The sequence below is a fragment of the Elephas maximus genome, chromosome 2 (genome assembly GCF_024166365.1).
Source record: "Elephas maximus indicus isolate mEleMax1 chromosome 2, mEleMax1 primary haplotype, whole genome shotgun sequence".
NCBI classification, from domain to species: Eukaryota; Metazoa; Chordata; class Mammalia; order Proboscidea; family Elephantidae; genus Elephas; species Elephas maximus.
This window is the reverse complement of record NC_064820.1, coordinates 197,608,992-197,627,368: the sequence shown is the minus strand read 5'-3', so window position 1 is coordinate 197,627,368 and position 18,377 is coordinate 197,608,992. Positions and strand designations below refer to the sequence as shown.

The 18,377-nt window shown below is 39.2% G+C and overlaps 1 protein-coding gene across 6 annotated transcripts in view; it reads right to left on the bottom strand.

Annotated features, from left to right (window-relative positions):
• The window catches only part of NSD1 (nuclear receptor binding SET domain protein 1), a 208,850-nt gene that overhangs the window by 6,393 nt on the left and 184,080 nt on the right, over positions 1 to 18,377 (bottom strand). For all 6 annotated transcript variants that reach the window (XM_049874394.1, XM_049874393.1, XM_049874397.1 and 3 more), the window contains exons 16-21: positions 14,819 to 15,024; positions 11,709 to 11,821; positions 8,061 to 8,330; positions 6,152 to 6,268; positions 5,318 to 5,459; positions 1,469 to 1,575 (exon numbers count right to left, since the gene is read on the bottom strand). In XM_049874394.1, the coding sequence (XP_049730351.1) occupies positions 1,469 to 1,575; positions 5,318 to 5,459; positions 6,152 to 6,268; positions 8,061 to 8,330; positions 11,709 to 11,821; positions 14,819 to 15,024 (955 nt within the window). The remainder of the gene's footprint in view (positions 1 to 1,468; positions 1,576 to 5,317; positions 5,460 to 6,151; positions 6,269 to 8,060; positions 8,331 to 11,708; positions 11,822 to 14,818; positions 15,025 to 18,377) is intronic.

The window sequence follows — 18,377 nt, the reverse complement described above, 5'->3', positions numbered from 1 at the left end:
ACACTCAGCACTGTTAACAACTTTTAATTTATAGGAAACAAGTTAGCTGGGAACAGTATCATTTAGCCAATCAAACAAGCACCACCACCAACAAAAAAACCAATACAATATAATGAATGATGACTTTACTTATTTAAAGGAGCCCTGGTGGCACAGTAGTTAAGTGCTCGGCTACTAACCAAAAGGTTAGCAGTTGAAACCTACCAGCCACTCTGCAGAAGAAAATGTGGCAGTCTGCTTCCATAAAGATTAACAGCCTTGGAAACACTATGGGGCAGTTCTCTGTCTCACAGGGTCGATGAGAGTCAGAGTCTACGTGATAGCAGTTGGTTTGGGTGGGTTTTTCTTATTTGAGAAAATAGAAGAGTAATTAGTGCATGTTCTTTTTTAACTTTATTTTTGTTGAGAATTTACACAGTAGAACATACACCAATTAATTTCTACATGTACAATTAATTCAAAGACACTGATTACATTCAAGTTGAGCAACCATTCTCACCCTCTTTTTCTAAACTGTTCCTCCCCCATTAACATAAACTCACTGCCCCCTAAGTTTTCTTAGTGCATGTTCTTCATCGTTACGTGTTATTGCTTAAAATGAGGAATTCTCTTTTCTTATTGTTTCTATACTAATTTGCATTCGTCAGTTCTTAGTGTAGAGCTTCATAATCAAAAAAGTATAATGGGAAATACCCAGTTGGGGTCATTGAGCAGTCTACTTTGCATCAAAATTAAACTTCAATTTTTCAGTGTGCTGTTAACTTATGATAGTGAAATATGGAATCATCTGATGTTCATCTATTATGGTCCCATCCGTTATATGGAAAATTAAACAGTCACTAAAAATGATAGTTAAAAAAGACTACGTAACAGCAAGGACAAATTGTTATGATATTTAAGAAAAGCAGGATACAGACTTGTATATGATTCTTAATAGTTATAGAATTATAATTCGGTTAAAGTACACATACAAAAAAAGAAAGTCAGATACAGCAATGTCTATACTGTGTTACAATGGTGAGATTAAGGGTCCTGCAGTGTTATACTACATTTAGAATCTCAAATTCAACTGCAAATTCTTTGGTATTCTTCTCTTCTTTAAATGAGACAGACACCCAAGGAGAGAGACAGATATACCGAACACCTGAGCAGCTTATTAGGCAACGTGAGTGAGTGAGATCAGTTACAACCAATAAGGAGGGAAGTAACACAGATTCCTATTTTCACTTTATAGCTTTTTTAAGGTTGAATGCTAATTAAAGTCAAATCGCTCAAAACACTTCAACGGTACCCAAAGATCTTCACCTGTGTAACCAAATTGATCACCAGAATGCTTAATTGCCAACGGCCCTATTAATGTCATTATTTCAAAGACACATCTTCTAAAGATGAAGACCCAGCCTTGACACTGGTACGGACAGGAGGACTGCACCAATATTCCCAACGCAGAAGTTTGGAAGGACAGTACCTTTGGCCTTACACCCAGGAAGCCACTGCAATTCGGGGCTCCACATTTGCAAACAGTCTTTCCATTCCCAAGACATTCCAGGTTGTAGTTGAAGGTAAGTTCTGTGCCTGCATAAGAAATTGAAAATGTTAATGCCCACGGCTTTAAATACATTACTTTTGTAATAATCACAAAAGATACTGACTTACAAGAGAACAGATTAAATTTAAAAAGAGGATAAAAAAGGATTTATTAACTCTAATCCTATTATATTAATGAATTCTAATCCTGAAAATTATTAATCAGCTAATACAATTTAATAACAGAAAAATTTTAATGATTTAACAAGTAGTATTTAAAAGAACTTTTACCATAGAGGTGCTACTTATCAAGTTGTTTTTGTTTTCTAATTTAGATATATATTCAGATTCAAAATATATTAAATCATTACAAAAAATAAATGTGCCAGGCACTGGGTTGCAAGTATCAAGAAAACCTGCCAATCTGTACCAAGGTGAGCATATCTTCCCTGGCAGCACTAAAGGGAAGAAGCGTCTCAGTACTAAGAACAGACAGCTCTGGGCCAGGTGTTAGTCCTGGCTTCACATCCCAGTTACACCAAAACCTAGCTGGGTGATCTTGGTCAGGACATTTCACTACCCCAAGTCCTGAGTAGCCCATTTTTTAAATGAAGAAATAAATGCCTGCTCTATCAATCTCACAAGCCTATTGAGAAAATACGCCCTAATGCATGCAGAAGTAATCTGTGAAGTTTAAAACCAAACCAAAACCTACTGCTGTCAAGTTGATTCCGACTCATAGCGACCCTATAGGATGGAGTAGAACTGCCCCGGAGGGTTTCCAAGGAGTGCCTGGTGGATTCGAACTGCCGATCTTTTGGTTAGCAGCAATAGCTCTTAACCACTATGCCACCAGGGTTTCCATGAAGTTTAAAAAGAGATGTACTAATTTTAGGTTAAAAATGTCTCCTTCCTGTCAAAGGTATACTTCATCAATACTGTGAGAGCAAATGAAACACACAAACATTCAAACTCAAAGCATACAAAATCAACATGGGAAGGGGAGGCCTAAAAGATAGAAGAATTCTACATGTATATACAGAGACTTCCTCTGTATAAAGTGTCAAATCATTCAAAATCAAAACTGTCAAATCTTAGATTTCCCATTGCAGACAGACATAAATGAGACTACAGTTTTTCATCCAATATTAGAAACAGAGCATTATTTCTTGATCCAGTTAAGCAAAATATAAAGTTACTGGTTAATATTTAAGGGTCATGCTGTATGAATAGAAGAATTGTTTGTGGCCAGGTGGAGCGCCTCACACTGTGAGGTACTTGTCAACAGCAAGGTAACAGCTGGGCCATGTCTCCCATCTATTGCCTCCTGTGAGCTTACTGCATTAAATACTGTAGTGGGTAACTCTACTCACAGTATTCTTTTCTCAATTTTTTTTCGTGAGAATATAACTGAAGTTTTATAAATTCGATATGTTTATAATACAACTCCACTGTATACACAAATACAAGATAGCAGGGTACATGGCATAACTTGCTGCTCACTGACCATCTACTATGTAGATATAAACACACAAGGGCTAAATCAGAAGGGCATTAGTGTTCACAAAGGAGTGCCTGATCCCATTCTAGAAAAGAGTCCAATACTCAGTAATCCTTGAGGGGTCTGCAGCAACTGGGGGTAGCAAAGGGCACTGAAAAAGAGATAAACTAGGAGCAAGCATGGCACACATGAAAGACAGTAAGTGACAGGTGCATGAAGAGCACAGGAGGTTGGATGAGTAAGGAGGACAGCAGGCTGCCAAGGCCTCAGGTTCTGCAGGCACTCATTCTCTCTTATTCCCCCCCCCACTCATGTGGACTGAAAACCAAGTAAGGATAGTAAAAAGGCCCTTGAACTTCCACATCATACTACCTGAGCTGAGTGAGCCTGGGAAAAAGAGAGAAAAGAAATTTGTGTGCAGATATGGGAGCAGGCACACCCCCAGTAAAATGTGGCACTGAAGGAGCTCAGGAGAGAAATAAGAACTGAAGTCATATGAATGAATTACATTTAAGTCATCAACAAAGAGTAAAACGTCCCTCATTCCATAGGGATAATTAGAAAAAGAGAAAAGAATAACAAAAACAAAACAAAACCCACTGCTGTCAAGTCAATTTGGACTCATAGCTACCCTACATGACAGAACTGTCCCAATAGGGTTTCCAAGGTTGTAAATCTTTACAGAAGCAGATTGCCACATCTTTCTCCCATGGAGTGGCTGGTGGGTTCGAACTGCCAACCTTTTGGTTAGCAGCTGAGCACTTTAACCACTGCACTACCAGTACTCCTGGAGAAAAGAACAGAGGTGTCAAATCTAAGAATCCAAGTAATGCAGGCATCATATAACCTACTTTATAGCACTTTTGCAAGGGTTAAATGAGGTAATTGCTTGGGACAGTACCTGTCACCTGATAAATGGTTGCTTTTATAGAATTTACATGGTATGTAGCTTTTTTTTAACGTGATTTTATAGCTTTTATGTGATAATTCCTACTACAAAACAGAAACCTATCCAATTCTTTCAAGCCATCCACTCTAAAACCTTGATAGAATCTATCATTTTTAGAATCAATGTCACCTAGGCCAGCAGTGTACGGTAATTTCTCAGATGTTGGTACCTTCATACTTTAGATGAAGAAAATGCAAAACAGGAGAAAGGAACTAGTGTCTCAATTTTTAATATCTCAAAATTGTTAAAATCTGAAAAACCTAACGGACTTCTGGGGAATATATTAAAATTACAGGAAAAAAATACTTGAGGGGGGAGGGATGAGGAAAGGAGTTCCACAGATAAAAAAAACAAAACAAAACAAGAACTGACCAAATTGCTCTTTAATTATTTTATCTTCACTAGGCACAGGACTGGGTAACATTTTATTCTGTTATATGTAAGGTTGCCATGAGTCAGAGCTGACTCCATGGCAACTAATGCTAAGGTCAACAACACTGACTGAGCAAAGAACTTTGGTCTTCTTCCAAAATGCTCAGATGGGATTTCTGCTTCAACAGTAACTGGACTACACTGTTACCAATTATAAACTACTGAGGCCAGACCCATCTCAGTTTGAGTGTAGAACAGTGATCTTCAAAAGTTTTGCTAGCGTCTAAACAATTCATTTTGAAAAATTATGTATATTCCTTGTACATTTTAAAATTTGCAAACTTGAGAAAATATTTTGAAAATATACAGAGGGTATTGTGTATATACATATGCTTAAAACAGTCATCAAAACACTGAAACTACACATTTAGTTATCAGTACATGAGAAATAACTTTGCTGTCATACCACTCCACCATATTAGACTTTGAATTCAAGTAAACATCTTAACACTTGTCCTGGTTACAACCATCTCACTGCTGCATTCTAATTCTTAGAGACATAAGCAGGCCATGGTAGAACCTGTGCATTCTCCAAATGTCAGGTTCTCTGGTGCTCAAGAGGTGAGCGCCCACAGCCTCTAAGAAGATTCGAATGGGTCAGAGTCGAGTCTTTGGTTTGTAGAGTGGAAGAAAGGCAACTGTGAAAAGGAAGGTGAGAAAGGAGACCTGGAAATCCGGTGCTTCCTAAGGCAGACCAATTTCTGGAGAGTTGACACTAAAGTGAAAAGTCTGGAAATGTATTCCCTTAAAGCCATCCATGCCCAAATATCACCTGGAAAATATATATTCTCAGAAATTTGCATACCTGATTTTAGAGTACAGGACATATGGGATTTTTAAATGACAAAACCTGAGATTTAATTTATTCAGCTCCAGATTTTACACAAACATCCTTGATTGATTCTTACCTGCTTTGATGTCACTCAGGGCAAAAAGGCCAACACGGGTGTCTCCATTCACAGACCACTTCTGTGTTTCACAGTTGGGCTGGCAGCAATGATTCATGAACCGGGCATAGTTTCCTTTGGGACCAGCATCAATGATCCGGTCCTAGAACCCCAAGAGAGGCTACTCATCAGACTTCCTGAGAGCTCTGCTATTGTTGCTTAAAATTAAGACTATGCTCTCTAGTAAGGTAAAGTTCCTCTTTGTTAAGTGTGAATCCCCTAGAGAAGTAGTTCTCCAAGTGTGGTCATTGGACCAGCAGCAGCATCACCTTTGGGAAACTTGTTAGAAATGCGAATTCTTGGGTTTCATTCCAGATATACTGAAGCAGAAACTCTGGGGTAAAACCCATCGATGTGTGGTGTAACAAGCCCACCAGGTGATTCTGAATGCTAATGTTTCAGAACCACTGCCCTAGGAGCAGCAGCTTGTCCCATCCTCTTAATTACAGTTCTCAACCTTGGTCGCACATTAGAAATTACCTAAGGAGACTTAAATACTGAATCCCAGGCCACATCTCAGACCAAGTGAATCATAATATCTGGAGGTGAGGACCTCACTATTTGTAAGTGTACAACCTGATAAATGTTATACACAAAGCTATATATCAGAAAAGTGTTGTGTTATAAAAGCTAATGGAATATAATATTCAGGTACAAAGTGGAAATCTCAGATACAGAGAAAATACATGCACTAGGATGCTAAAATTAGGAATAGGTCCCAAATATAATCCTAGGCACCAACAAAATAAAACTCATCATAAAATTCCTACAACTGGCACACTTTCCATTACTTACTTTGTCTAGGGTGAGCATATAGAAATTAGTGATATCGTGTTCTTGGGCATAACGAATTCGAGCTCTGCACTCTTCTTCATCTATTAGCTCACCCACATACTCATTCACAAATTCACCCTAGAACAAGAAGTAGCTTTTGACTTAACGGCAAAAAACGCAACTGTGTTTACACGTACATCTTTTTTTTTTTTTTTTTTTTTTAAATTCACAAAAATATCAGATTCTCCAAAAAAGATTTTGCATGTAGTTAAAGAAAGGTTTATTCAGAAACAACATTAAACATCATGCCTCAACTGTCTGACAATGAAATCCACTTTCCCACTCTCATCATCAGAAAGATTAGGATACACTAGACACTAAAGATCAATTAGAATGGAAGATTAGCAAGCAAATTAAGGCTCCATTAAAACTGAGATATCAACAGTTGATCCCTTTACCAGCCCAAGAGCTTGAAAGTCAGTTTCCTTGAATCCAGTTCTTCTTTGGAGCTTGCCCTGCCTCCCTCCTGTCCTTCTTATGCACAATACTATAGTCACACTGGCTTTCAACATGCTATCCCTCTACCTGTGATGCTTTTGCCTTGCCTGAGCCAAGAACCACCCATCTTTCAAGTCTCAACTTTTAATATCCTCAGAGACAAACTAGTTTCGGTCCCATTGCCACATGCTTCCAAAGCACTTTGTGCTTCCACATTGGGTAATTACTTGTTTGATGTCTGTTTCCTCCCTCTAGGATGTAAGCTTTATGGAAGAGTGGACCATGTCTCTTGTACTGATTGCTGCATCCCCAGCACTATGTCTGGCTCATAATAAATATAAAGTTAACTATTTAGTAAATGACTAAGGGACCAAACCATATTCATTGCCTTTCCTAAAAACAATGAAACTCTTCAATATGAAACTCAAAACAAATTTCAATAAAACTTCAGAAAATTTAACAGGAGTAAGGTTTATTTTACTAGAATGCCAAATACAATTTATTTTATACAAAGAGTATACATTATTGTCAATTAGCAACTTACAGGTCCTTCCAAATTTCAAGTTGAAGATGTTACCATACTTTTATCAGAGAAGGTCTAACCCTCTTCTCCTTCGTGTTCCACGAACACAAACCTATTTTTTCCTATTAAAATTAGATTTCACTTTATTAATAGGTGATTAACACCTCTGTATGTATGTGCTCATTATCCTACTGGTTCTAGGATTGTCACAAAAGAGCAAAAAAGGACATAGCATCAGTGGCGGATATCCAACAGGCAGGATAAGGACAGTGCTTACCATGCCTAAGATCATCTGTAGTGAACAATTTCACATAGGTTTCACCACATGTAATATGGTTTCACTACATCTTTGAATTTGTTCACTACATGTGAAACTGTTCATTACAGGTTAGTGCGTAAGCACAAATAAGATCGTGTTTACCTTGCTTGCTGAGTCATTCACCCCTGTCAAAAAAACTGTAAATTTGAAAAAAAGCTTTGTTTCTGGAGGAAGGTGCTGTGGGGTTGGGAGACAGACAGATGCCAACCACAACTAGAAGCAGAGTCTCTGATAAAATAATGGTGTAAAAATGTGAAAATGATCTGGTCACCAAAGTGAGCACTGTGCTTACCTTACCTGTTGGATAATCTGCCCTTGCATTACATTTCTATGAATTTCCCTCTTTTTATTTTTAATCCTCATACATAGTGAATATGATCAATATCAAGAACTTAAGAGACAAAGGAGACCATCCACTCCGATGCTTCCAAGTTTAGGAAGGACATAATGAGACACAAAAATGTCCATCCCAAATCTATGTTATTTCCTTCTGTGGTGGATTTTCTCACATGCATCAAGAAGAATTAATCATGCTAAAGAACTGCAAAGAATAAAAAAATATCCTAGTAATCAAGAAAAGTTTCCCTCACCTTTTTAATATCTGTTTTTGTTCGGAGGCCCCAGCCCCTCTGCAACGTGCGGAAAATTTCAACCTCTGGATACTGGCGCTTGGTGAAGCACTGGTTTTGGCAGCGTCCCCCGGCAGGACATACTGTAGGATGGCACTCATAGAGCAGCATGCGGTTGATGCATTCGGAGTCTATCCCACAGGGGTTCTCATCAGTAGCCTTACAGTTGCAACGGGGAATTTCAGACAAGTCTGCGGTAAAGATCTGGACCCTGCCAATAGGACGGTTCACCTGGAGAAGCAGCACACGGTATAGCATACCAGGCAAGTCAACAAAAGACCACTTAGGACATGTAAAAGACAGATTTCTTTTTCTTGAATTTACATGCCACATCTTACTTGATTTTGAACTATCAAGATTTCGGCATTTGGTATAAAAACCTCATTTGATACACAAAATGTGAATCCCACAAAAAATTTTAAATTCATTAAAAAAAAATTTTTTTTTTTTTTGAAGCTGATGGGTAAACTGGGTTTCTAGTATTGCCACATGGTGGCGCCACTTTAGCGGCTATATGAAAACTTCCATAATTTCTTGAAAGCTGGAAATTGTTGGCATGAAAACTTTTTGAGGAATTTGAGTTCCAATACATGAGGATATATTATTACTTATTTTTTATTGTGCTTTAAGTGAAAGTTCACAGTTCAAGTTACTTTCTCATAAAAATTTATACACACATTGTTACGTGGCCCCAGTTGCTCTTCCTATAATGTGACAGCACACTCCTCCTTTCCACCCTGTATTTCCCATGACCATTTGACCAGCCTTTTTGCCTTCTCATCTGGCCTCTGGAAAGAAGCTGCCCATTTAGTCTCACATATCTACTTCAGCTATGAAGCACACTCTTCACAAGCATCATTTTATGTCTTAATAGTTCAATCTAATCTTTGTCTGAAGAGTTGGCTTGGGGAATGGTTTTAGTTTTGGGCTAACAGAGAGTCTGGGGGCCATGTCTCAGTCAGACCATTAAGTCTGGTCTTTTTACTAGAATTTGAATTCTGCACCCCACTTTTCTCCTGCTCCATCAGAGGCTCTCTGTTGTGTTCCCTGTCAGGGCTGACATTGGTGGTAGGCCGGCACCATCTAGTTCTTCTGGTCTCAGGGTCATGGAGTCTCTGGTTTAATTGGCCGTTTCTGTTTCCCGGGCTAATATCTTCCTTCTGTCTTGGTATTCTTCATTCTTCTTCCTTCTGTCTTGGTATTCTTCATTCTTCTTTGCTCCAGATGGGTTGGGATCAGTTGATGCATCTTAGATGGCCACTTGCTAGTGTTTAAGACCCCAGATGCCACTCACCAAAGTGGGATGCAGAACATTTTAATATACTTTGTTATGCCACATGACCTAGATGTCTCCTGAAACCATGGTCCTCAGACCCCCCACCCCTGCTACTCTGTCCCTCAAAGTGTTTGGTTGTATTCAGGAAACCTCTTAGCTTTTGGTTTAGTCCAGTTGTGCTGACTTCCCCTGTATTGTGTGTTGTCCTTCCCTTCGCTTAAGGTAATTCTTGTCTACTATCTAGCTAGTGAATGCCCCTCTCTCCCTCCCCGTCCTCATAACCATCAAAGAGTGCTTTCTTCTGTGTTTAAACCTTTTCTTGAGTTCCTATAACAGTGGTCTCATACAATATTTGTCCTTTTGCAACTGACTAATTTCACTCAGCATTAATGCCTTCCAGATTTCTCCATGTTCTGAGATCTTTCTCGGATTCATCGTTTTTCTTTATTGTCGTGTAGTATTCCACTGTGTGAATATACGATACCTAATTTATCCATTCATCCGCGGATGGGCACCTAGATTGTTTCCATCTTTTTGCTATCGTGAACAGTGCTGCAGTGAACATGGCTATGCATATATCTATTTGTGTGAGGGCTCTTATTTCTCTAGGATATATTCCAAGGAGTAGGACTGCTGGATTGTATGGTACTTCTATTTTCAGCTTTTTAAGGAGGCGCCAAATCGATTTCCAAAGTGGTTGTACCATTTTACATTCCCACCAGCAGTGTATAAGAGTTCCAGTCTCTCCACAACCTCACCAACATTTATTATTTTGTGTTTTTTGGATTAATGCTAGCGGAAATTTTTTTTTTTCTTTTTTTTTGTTGGGGTGAGATGGTACCTCACTGTGGTTTTGATTTGCATTTCTCTAATGGCCAATAAGCGTGAGCATTTCCTCATGCATTTGTTAGCCACCTAAATGTCTTCTTTGGGGAAGTTATCTGTTCATATTGTAAGGATATATTTTAATAATTACTAATATAATTTGAAATCTTTTTAGTAGACTATAACAACATCACTCATGCATAAACGGTTAAGTGCTCAACTATTAGCTGAAAGGTTGGCAGCTCAAAAGGCACCCAGAGGCACCTTGGAAGATAGGCCTGGCAATCTGCTTCCGAAAAGTCACAGCCTTGATCCTATGGAGGAGTTTTACTCTGCACACATGGGGTTACCATGAGACAGAATTAACCGGATGGCAACTAAAAATACAACTGCTGAAAACTACAGTGAAAATCTGGGGTGTTAAAACCAGAGAGCTGCTCTGACATCCAAGCTTTAAGTGTAGGACAAAGTTTCTACAAATACTAGGAACAATGCTGAGAAAAAAAGAGATATTCCATAATAGAGATGGATTTGTGTACTATGAGAATGAGGCCCCTCCTACTTGATGTTATTCAAGTGGGAATAGGCAAACTGCGAGTCTTCAAATACACAGCCCAATATAAAATTTGACTGTTCAGGAATTGTGTGATCTTGATAAACTACTTTATTGCAAGATTTACCTTGCCAGATTGTTATGAAAATAGGAAATATATGTAAAGGGTCCAATACAAAGCCCGGCAGATGGCAGCTTCGTAAACATGGTAGCTATAATTCTTTCTTTTTTTCTTTTAACGTCCCTTAAAGTTGTTTCTGTCATATCACTATTCTAGATTTCCAATTCCAGTCAATCTAAAATCATTACAATTAGTTAGAAATATATGGTCTTCAAACCATTGCTCTGTAACAAAAGGACATTAGTCTCACTGCCAGCTCTCTTCCCAATTCTTCAAAATACTGGTAAAAACTGTGAACTTCTTGTTAATGTAGGAATACTCTAACAACTATTTTTACTTCTGTAAATCATTCTTAAAAATTTAAGTGAGAAATGGTGATGACTACTTTACCAGGTAGACTACGCATAAATAAAGCTTGCGCACCTCACATTAATTCTCCTGTCCTTGGGAACCCTAGCCATAATCACCTAACATATCTTAATATTAGTTATTACCAAGAAGACTAACCATGTGTATTATTCAAACTAACTCAGGGTCATTTATCATTTTTCTTCATGGCTCTTAGAAATGAACAGAACGTAATAAACTTGTATGAGAAGACATTTCAAGGCAGCAGAAAAAAGACTGTATCAAAGCACGACTGATTTTTTAAAAGTGCATGCAAGGTGCTAGGAACGGTGCTCTAGTCCTTTTTTCTGATCTTCTTTTAAACTCATATCTCTGCCTAAAATCATCCGTGCTTGTACATCTAAATCTCATTGGGAATAAAGTGGGAAAAGGGCAAGGTGTAAGATGTCTCCCGTGGAGACAGAGTCTCCTGAGGCCTTTTCTCACCTTTATATGTTTATAAGGTGGTGGCTTCTTGTCATTCTTACGGTCTTCCTGCAGCTGTCTCAGCTCTTTTTGGGCCTTTAACTCCTCAAACCTTGCTGCAGCTTCCTGAAGAGCTAAGAAAACACACAGCACAAGTCACCTAAAAACCTCTGGATGGAGCTGTTTATTGGGCCCCTCCACCCTCTTTTAAGTTGGGTAAAATTTGTTTTAGACAAAAATCAATAAACAGTATATGAAAAACTAAGTATACATAACTACAATTTCAAGTAGGTTACAGTTCCCAGGGATATTCAGATAAAGCATTAAGACAAAATATAATCGATTACTAAATGACATAATACAGAGTACCAGCTTCAGAAAAAAAAAAACCCAGCTAAATGACCCAAAAATGTCCACATATATAGGCTTCTAACAACAACTAGAAGGAACCTGGTGGTGCAAGCAGTTTGCAACTGGCTGCTAACCTAAAGGCCGGAGGTCTGAAACCACCCACTAGAGCTCCACAGAAGAAAGGCCTCGTGTTCTGCTTTTGTAAAGACTGTTGTTGGGTTCCATTGAGTCAATTCCAACTCATAGCGACCCCATGTGACAGAGCAGAACTGCCACATAGGACTTTCTTTGCTGTAATCGTTATGGAAGCAGATTGCCAGGTCTTTCTCCCACAGAACTGCTGGGTGGGTTTGAACTGCCAACCTTTTGGTTAGCAGCTGAACACTTAACCATTGCGCAACCACGACTCCTTCTGTAAAGATTATAGCCCTGGTTTCCAGAAAGATTCTCTTTTCTAGGTGCCCCGGGTAACATGCTCATCTTCTGGAAGAAATAAGAGCTGAAGTGTTCCAATCCATCTTGACCTATTTTCTAGGGTACCTGAAGTACTCTTCTCCTAAGACATTCTCTAAGTATCAATGATTAGCTCTAATAATACACAGATCTTATCTAATTGGCATTCAAGTGAAGTAATTTTAAGTGCTTAAAAGATTGTAGTATTTGAATAGCCAAACAAAACCTTAAGAGTTTCAGTTTTATCCACTTACAACAAAGTGTTAATTCATTATTCTTAACCCGGTCTAAAAATCCTAAAAAACAAAAAACACTGCAATTCTTCCCTCTTTCCTCCTTGTGGCTTTCTCCCATGCTCTATTAATTCTTTAAAGAACATCTCCTCTCTGGTCCATCCCTTTCTATCTGTTTCCCTGCCACCATCTAGTAGAGGTTATGTGCATGGAGTCTTCTAAACTGTCATAAAGTCCCTCCTCCCCTCATCCAATTACTCAGCAGGTCCTGCTGAGTCTCTCTCTTTAATGTCTATTTAATACACATCATCCTCTCCACCCCCCTGGACAATTTCCTGTTACAGTTTTGTCATCTCTGCAGAGGACTCTGTAACAGCTAACTCAGTAATCTTCCTGGCTGTGACCTCTCATATTCTAATCATCCTGACACTCTAACCCAGACTGAAATTTCTAAAACTCAGATCTTAACATGTAACCCACTTACTTAAAAACACTCATTCCATGATTCGCTTAGTACACAAGAAAGGCCCTGCACAACTTGAGCTTCCATCTACCTTTTTAAGCAAATAGTCCAGTGTTCCCTCAAACTATAACAAATACTCAGAATTCTCCAACTCATCATGCTGGATACATGGACTGTCTTTTACGACATTTTAAGTACTTTCCCTTCTTCAGTCAGTGTAGCAATTAAGAGTATGGGCTCTAGAGGCCAACTACCAGACTTCAAAACCTTACTCTGTCACTTACTACCACTGGGACCTTGGGTAAGTAATTGAACTTATATGTGCCTCTGTTTCTTCCTTTGTAAAGGAAGGTTGAAGCGTAAGAGCAGCGAAGCCCAGAGCTTAGGCAGACTGAGACTTGTGGTATTCCCTGTACTCACATTCTCCCCAGCCTTGGTGATGGCCAGCTTTGTTCACATCAGGGTACTGGTCCCTGACCATCTGAGACTATAAGACCTAAGGCCCAAGTTCCTCCGGTAAGCACCAGTGCTGACAGCCCAGGTCTATGCACAGAAACCACAGGGCCTACAGGTAAGTGTGCAGCTACTGAAATAACATGAGGCAACTGGAACTTTTGTTAACCTTGTTCCCTATGGACATCACTCCCATTCCCCACCCAGGAAGTTCTACCTGCTTAGAATCCACTTTCACCTCGCGTTGCAGACAAAGCCTTATATAAGTACCCCTCAAGATCCAAAAACATTCAAAAAGTTAGAGAGACATGTATTGTCTTTCAAAGGACAGATAAAAAAAAAGAAGGTAATTACTGCTGAAGGGATACCAAGTACGTGCCCTACAGGTTCACTTTTATTACCTCGCTGAATTCTCAGAGTAACCTTTCCCCATTACACAATAAGAGAAAACTGAGGTTTATAGTGGATTGGAGTCCTGGTGGCACAATGGTTAAGAGCCTGGCTGCTAACCAAAAGGTCAGCAGTTTGAGTCCACAGATGCTCCTTGGAAACCCCATAGTGCAGTTCTACTCGGTCCTGTAGGGTCACTATGAGTCGGAACTGACTCAACAGCAATAGGTTATAGCGGATTCAACTAGCTGGTAAGTGGTAAAACTAGTTCTGTTGACACTAAAAAACCCTCTCTGGGCCCCCAATTGTCCTCACTGCCTTCATTGCTAGGTCAACTTAAGAAAATCTCTTTTGACTCAGAGCACTTACACTTTGACCTTCACTATCTTATTTTACTCTGTAATATTTGGTGAATTTTATTTCTTTCCAACAAGCTAATAAAAGACTCCTTCGGACAAATGTGGTTCTGCTTGAGATTACAGCCCTTGTTCAGCAAAGTGAAGTGTTACTCTACTAAAAAGTTCCAGAACTCCAATACTGGATGAGATACTGAGAAACAAAACTGATAAAACAAAAACCTTGCTTAAGGAAACTTTAGTAAAGATTAGGCTCAAAAATAATGAGTTCTGTAGGTCAACTTGCTTGTAAAATCTGTAGGTACATCCACATACTGCCCCCAGAGGACAGAACCCAGCTGATAAATGGAGTAAATGTAAATTCTAACACAGAGAAACCACTCCAGCAACAGATACCTGTGTTGGCCTGAGAAACAAAAGGAATAACATTACCTTTTTTATACGTCCCATCCACTCCTTTGCCCATCTTATCCTTGCTGCTAACATCCCCTTCCATGTAGGGGAAGACTCTGGCCTGGTGGGTCCACAGATAGTCATTAGACCCAAAGAAGAGTACAGGGAACTCGCCCACATCATGTCTCATCTTATCGATGTTGGAAGGTACAGCGCGAGGATGGCAGATCTCAGCTGGCCACCACCTAGGAAAAAGGTAAAAACAAGGGACAAAACTTCTAGAAGGCTGCAAGACATCAGGAAAATAACATACAAACACGAATAAGCAATAGCAATGTTTGTCAATAGTGAAGTCCAACCTGGGGCATTCTTACAATCCAAGTAGAGAACAGACAAGTAGAATGTGCTAAAAGCCTGAAAACACCACAAATACATGCACACATTCCCTCTGACTCAGATATTCTATTTCACAGAATCTATTAAAAGAAAATAATTAGAGATACAAAGATTTATTACTAGAATATTCAATGAAGCATTACCTGTAATAATGAAAAACTGGCAACAATCTAAACGCCCAGGAATAATCACAGTAACTATATAGTACTCTATACAATAAAATATAATTCAGCCTTGAAAAAAATAAAACTTTCAGTAACTTAATAGTACTGAATACACCAAGAAATGTCAAAATAAAAAGCATTATTAGTATAACCACTTCTGGAAGACCATTTGGCAATAGTTAAGAAGCTCCTCTGCATGTACACCAAGAAACATTTACAAAATGCTCATAGCCTAAACAGGAGAATGGATAAATAGACTATACAACCCTGTGTGACTACATAAAGGAGTACTATGGAACAGTGAACTCCCAATGACCTGGAGCACTGCACTAACTACAACGACCCTCGGGAACATGACACTGAATGAAAAAAGCAATTTGGAGAAAAAGGTATCAACTATAATTTCTTTATATAAAGTTCTAAAACATGCAGAAAAGATAAACCTATACAGCAAGGCAAAGGAATGATAAATAAAAAATCCAGTACACTGTTTACCTCTAGGGGTGAGGAGAGAATGGAATCAGACAGGGGCATGGAAGGAGCTTCAAAAGTACCAGAGATGCTTCACATCTTTAACAGGACAGTACAAACATAAACATTCTTTTTTTTTTTTTATTAACTTTTATTGAGCTTCAAGTGAACGTTTACAAATCAAGTCAGACTGTCACATACAAGTTTATATACACCTTACTCCGTACTCCCACTTGCACTCCCCCTAATGAGTCAGCCCTTCCAGTCTCTCCTTTCGTGACAATTTTGCCAGCTTCCAACTCTCTCTATCCTCCCATCCCCCCTCCAGACAGGAGATGCCAATACAGTCTCAAGTGTCTACCTGATATAATTAGATCACTCTTCATCACCATCTCTCTCCTACCTACTCTCCACTCCCTTTCATGTCTGATGAGTTCTCTTCGGGGATGGTTCCTGTCCTGTGCCAACAGAAGGTTTGGGGACCATGACTGCCGGGATTTCTCTAGTCTCACTCAGACCTTTAAGTACGGTCTTTTTATGAGAATTTGGGGTCTGCATCCCACTGATCTCCTGCTCCCTCAGGGGTTCTCTGTTGCGCTCCCTGTCAGGGCAGTTGTCGATTGTGGCCGGGCACCAACTAGTTCTTCTGGTCTCAGGATGATGTAGGTCTCTGGTTCATGGGGCCCTTTCTGTCTCTTGGGCTCTTAGTTGTCATGTGATCTTGGTGTTCTTCATTCTCCTTTGCTCCAGGTGGGCTGAGACCAATTGATGCATCTTAGATGGCTGCTTGTTAGCATTTAAGACCCCAGACGCCACATTTCAAAGTGGGATGCAGAATGTTTTCATAATAGAATTATTTTGCCAATTGACTTAGAAGTCCCCTTAAACCATGGTCCCCAAACCCCCGCCCTTGCTCTGCTGACCTTTGAAGCATTCATTTTATCCCAGAAACTTCTTTGCTTTTGGTCCAGTCCAGTTGAGCTGACCTTCCATGTATTCAGTATTGTCCTTCCCTTCACCTAAAGCAGTTCTTATCTACTAATTGATCAGTAAAAAACCTTCTCCCACCCTCCCTCCCTCCCCCCTCCCGTAACCACAAAAGTAGGTGTTCTTCTCAGTTTATACTATTTCTCAAGATCTTATAATAGTGGTCTTATACAATATTTGTTCTTTTGCCTCTGACTAATTTCATTCAGCATAATGCCTTCCAGGTTCCTCCATGTTATGAAATGTTTCATAGATTCATCACTGTTCTTTATCGATGCGTAGTATTCCATTGTGTGAATATACCACAATTTATTTAACCATTCATCCGTTGATGGACACCTTGGTTGCTTCCAGCTTTTTGCTATTGTAAACAGAGCTGCAATAAACATAGGTGTGCATATATCTGTTTGTGTGAAGGCTCTTATTTCTCTAGGGTATATTCCGAGGAGTGGGATTTCTGGGTTGTATGGTAGTTCTATTTCTAACTGTTTAAGATATCGCCAGATAGATTTCCAAAGTGGTTGTACCATTTTACATTCCCACCAGCAGTGTATGAGAGTTCCAATCTCTCCGCAGCCTCTCCAACATTTATTATTTTGTGTTTTTTGGATTAATGCCAGCCTTGTTGGAGTGAGATGGAATCTCATCGTAGTTTTAATTTGCATTTCTCTAATGGCTAATGATCCAGAGCATTTTCTCATGTATCTGTTAGCTGCCTGAATATCTTCTTTAGTGAAGTGTGTGTTCATATCCTTTGCCCACTTCTCGATTGGGTTGTTTGTCTTTTTGTGGTTGAGTTTTGACAGAATCATATAGATTTTAGAGATCAGGCGCAGGTCGGAGATGTCATGGCTGAAAATTCTTTCCCAGTCTGTAGGTGGTCTTTTTACTCTTTTGGTGAAGTCTTTAGATGAGCATAGGTGTTTGATTTTTAGGAGCTGCCAGTTATCGGGTTTCTCTTCGTCGTTTTTGGTAATGTTTTGTATTCTGTTTATGCCTTGTATTAGGGCTCCTAAGATTGTCCCTATTTTTTCTTCCATGATCTTTATCGTTTTAGTCTTTATGTTTAGGTCTTTGATCCACTTGGAGTTAGTTTTTGTGCTTAGTGTGAGGTATGGGTCCTGTTTCATTTTTTTGCAAATGGATATCCAGTTATGCCAGCACCATTTGTTAAAAAGACTATCTTTTCCCCAATTAACTGACACTGGTCCTTTGTCAAATATCAGCTGCTCATATGTGGATGGATTTATATCTGGGTTCTCAATTCTGTTCCATTGGTCTATGTGCCTGTTGTTGTACCAATACTGGGCTGTTTTGACTACTGTGGCTGTATAATAGGTTCTGAAATCACGTAGAGTGAGGCCTCTCACTTTCTTCTTCTTTTTCAGTAATGCTTTGCTTATCCGAGGCTTCTTTCCCTTCCATATGAAGTTGGTGATTTGTTTCTCTATCACCTTAAAAAATGACATTGGAATTTGGATCGGAAGTGCATTGTATGTATAGATGCCTTTTGGTAGAATAGACATTTTTACTATGTTAAGTCTTCCTATCCATGAGCAAGGGATGTTTTTCCACTTAAG